Source organism: Vespula pensylvanica, chromosome 17 (assembly GCF_014466175.1).
Source record: "Vespula pensylvanica isolate Volc-1 chromosome 17, ASM1446617v1, whole genome shotgun sequence".
Lineage (NCBI taxonomy): Eukaryota > Metazoa > Arthropoda > Insecta > Hymenoptera > Vespidae > Vespula > Vespula pensylvanica.
Window position 1 is genome coordinate 2,105,954 of NC_057701.1, and position 3,462 is coordinate 2,109,415.

At 29.1% G+C, this 3,462-nt stretch overlaps 1 protein-coding gene across 1 annotated transcript; it reads right to left on the minus strand.

Moving 5' to 3' along the window:
* Nucleotides 1-320: 320 nt before the first annotated feature.
* On the minus strand, nt 321-2,586 carry LOC122635191. The gene is made up of 4 exons (XM_043825117.1): nt 2,385-2,586; nt 1,709-1,917; nt 625-768; nt 321-471 (listed from the first exon to the last, which is right to left on the minus strand). Exons 1-4 carry the CDS (start codon nt 2,389-2,391, stop codon nt 385-387), a joined length of 447 nt encoding a protein of 148 aa, XP_043681052.1. The 5' UTR covers nt 2,392-2,586; the 3' UTR covers nt 321-384.
* Between the last annotated feature and the right edge of the window lie 876 nt (nt 2,587-3,462).

Consider the following 3,462-nt stretch of genomic DNA (forward strand, 5'->3'; position numbering starts at 1 on the left):
AGAGAAAGAGAGATATCGAGAGAGTGACAGAGAGTGACAGAGAGAAAGAGAGAGAGAGAGAGAGAGAGAGAGAGAGAGAGAGAGAGAGAGAGATCGTTTCCCGACCCGAATAAGGGGATGATAAATTACTTTTCTTCGCATACTAAGCACGTCGTTAGAAGTTACTTGGCAGTGGCAGATAACGTAACGATCGTCGATCATCCTCTCGATTTTTCGATCTTGTTTTACATTTTTAAAAAGGAACAGCGATGGAATTTTCTCTCATTTCGTCTTTTATTATTATCACGTTACGAAGGGTAGAACAAATAAAAGAGAAAAGAAAAAAAAGAAAGAAAATATATTTCCTGACCGGAATAATTAAACGAATTATATTAGAAATTGGGATTAACTTTGTACGAGAACTTCGTATTGTCTGAAAGGTATTTCCTGTCCGTCATATGGTATATATAAAACCCCATGACTTCTTTGCACCTAACAAAGAAAAAAAATAAAAAAAAAAAATAATTAGTAGAAAGAAAGAAAAAGAATTATTATTAATATATATACATATATATATATATATATATTAATAATGTTTTATATAGGTATATATATATGTGTGTGTGTATATATATATATATATACCTTTCCAACACAAGGGACACCATTATGATAAGTACGACCAACGAAGAGAACTTCACCATTAACTGTCCTACCAGCTTCAACAGCATTTTCAGGAACATGTCCATGACCCGAAGGGATCCATTTGAAATCCGTTGGCATTAGAATCTAATCGATAGAGAATAGACGACGAAGATTATTAAACTTTGCTTAGAGATATTCTCAAAGTGGCCTATACTACTCGTACTAATCGATTCGTTAGTCTCTCGAGTAAAGAGATAAGGAATATAGTTGATATAGTTACTTTAAAATATATGTATGTATATATATATATATATATATATATATATATATATATATATGAATAGATAGATATATAGAAGCTCAGCTAATCCTCTTTAATATTGTAACAGAGTAAATAAATTATTAGATAGGCCTATAGCGAGTTAATTAGTCATGCTTCTCTCCTTCTGTTAGAATTCTAAAGTGTTATGGTAAACAGTAGGGATTCAAGTTTATGTGTTAAATCATTAGCATAATTTTCTTCGAAGAAATTCAACGTTCTTTCCTTGTTTGTTTATTCCAAGGATCAACGTTAAAATATTTCTACAAAATTTAACATATTGCTATTGGAGATATATCTAAAGAACAAATAATTTTTCATTAACAATTCTTTCTTTTTTTTTTTTTTTTTTTTTTTAATTTTTGTTATCTTCACGTTTCTTTTGTAGATGCTCAGCATCGTTGACAAGATTTTCTAAGCTTTTTTATTTTTTATTAACTCGAAATCATTTCTTTTAATTTTTTTCATTTTCTTTTCTTTTCACAAACATCGTAACAAGTTGACATTGAAAATGAAAAAAGAAAAAAAAAAAAAAAAAAAAAAGAAAGAAAAAAGAGTATATTTGATCGTCGTTAAGAAATTTTCAGATATTTTTCTAAAATTATCTTTCACGTGTTAAACGCAATAATGCAATCTTCCAAAATTTTTTTACTATTAGTTTAGATGTTGAACACCATGTAATACATTCTAACGAATTCATTGTCGAAGATAAAATATATATTATTTCTAAAATGTATATTATTTCTAGATTATTATTTCAGTTACCTCAAATTCATGTTTCATATGTTCATTGCCATTATGACAGACATAAGCAACGCTATGATCGGGTTTTACTTTAGCTGGTAAAACATCGCCATGATGACGAGCACGACCAACTACGAGATTTACACCATCCAAATCTCTACCGATAGTTATCATATTTGGTTGCCAACGACATCTCTCTGGACCACGAGGATAATGAACCCATTTATATCCTAAAAACGTTTTCTTAAAGAATTTTTTGTCTCTTCTAAATTTTCTATTAATAATTTATTATTTCATTCGCAGCTCGTTTACGTTCGAAATTATTTACAATATGATATCGATTGAGATATTGATCGATAAGATTTATCTCGAGTAAATAAGATTCGCAAAAGACGTCAATTATCAAAATTCGAAAAAAAAAAAAAAATCGAAAAAAAAGAAGAAATAAACAATATGTATTCTAATAAAGTTTTTCTAATCAATATGAAAATTGTTAGAAAAGAAGCGTTAAAAAAGACTTTTTATTCGTTTTTGAAACACGATGAAGAAATTCATCGAATGGTCGAATCGAGAAAAAAAACAAATGTGACTTGTCTTTTAACGTCTCTTTTAATCGTACGAAAATTGTTAGAAAGCGTTTGATTGGTTCGATTTTTATAGGGCGTTAGAAAATAAGCGAAGGAAACATTTTTTTTACCTGGCATTTTCTTTCGTAGACTTATCGATAAGATACGTACACTATTTATATGTATATATATATATATATATGTACTTTTTTATTTTTTAAAATTATCTCTCCGTTATTACACTTTCAAAGCAGAGATTTTTTCTAATGTTAAACAAGTAGCAAAACGCGTTTTATGAGAGTAGCTTATGACGGTTTGGGCGTAACTGAGATCAAAATCATATGGTATAGACGTTTCAAGTGTTATCTAAAGCTTCCTTATCTCTTTTCGCTAGAACCTGCCCGCTGAGTTGAGTTAAACTCGCATATGAAACGTATTTCTACTTTAGTCATCGATTATATTTCTTCTGTACGCATAACTCGTTTCTTTGAAAGCTTATTGATCATCTAATCAAATATAAAATATCTGATACAAAGTATACCACGCAATAAGAATAAACGATCCTATGTACAAAATTTTTCATAATAAATTCTCTTGTTTCTTTGTAATTGACAAAAATTAATTTATCATTATACACACACACACACACACACGCACGCACGCACGCACATATGTATAAATATACACATGTATGTATGTATATTAGATATCGTTAAAAAAATATACTACCTAATAAGAATAAAATTGAACGTAAAAATTAATTAATTTTATTAAATCAATAATTCAATATATCACATATCTAGAAAAATCCAAATTTATGAAGAAAATATTGTAAGAACATATATTTAATTGTCCAATCCTTATATTATATAATTATTATTTTTAAGACAGAAAACAACATGATTAATAATACACACACACACACACACACACACACACATGTAATGTTATGTAATGTATATAATGTATCTCTTCTATGTATATTTGTACATCACACATACATACATACTGCGCACATATATGCATCAAAGAAAGATCACACATAATGAACGCGTTGGTTTGATTTAAAAACAGCGAACGTCCGACGATTCGATTTAAAGTCAATCTGGATTAATTGCATAATTCGTTGCGCACCGACGGATTACGTTGCGAGATAATTTCATTCGCTTCACGGTAGGCGAGGCAGAATGATTAAGGGCATCTAATAAT

Bases quoted from the DNA above. Each gene is read 5' to 3' on its own strand.
- LOC122635191 (XM_043825117.1), bottom strand. The intron at 769-1,708 runs GTAACTGAAATA...TCTATCGATTAG, and splicing joins ATATGAAACATGAATTTGAG to ATTCTAATGCCAACGGATTT. The intron at 472-624 runs GTATATATATAT...TTTCTTTGTTAG, and splicing joins GTGTCCCTTGTGTTGGAAAG to GTGCAAAGAAGTCATGGGGT.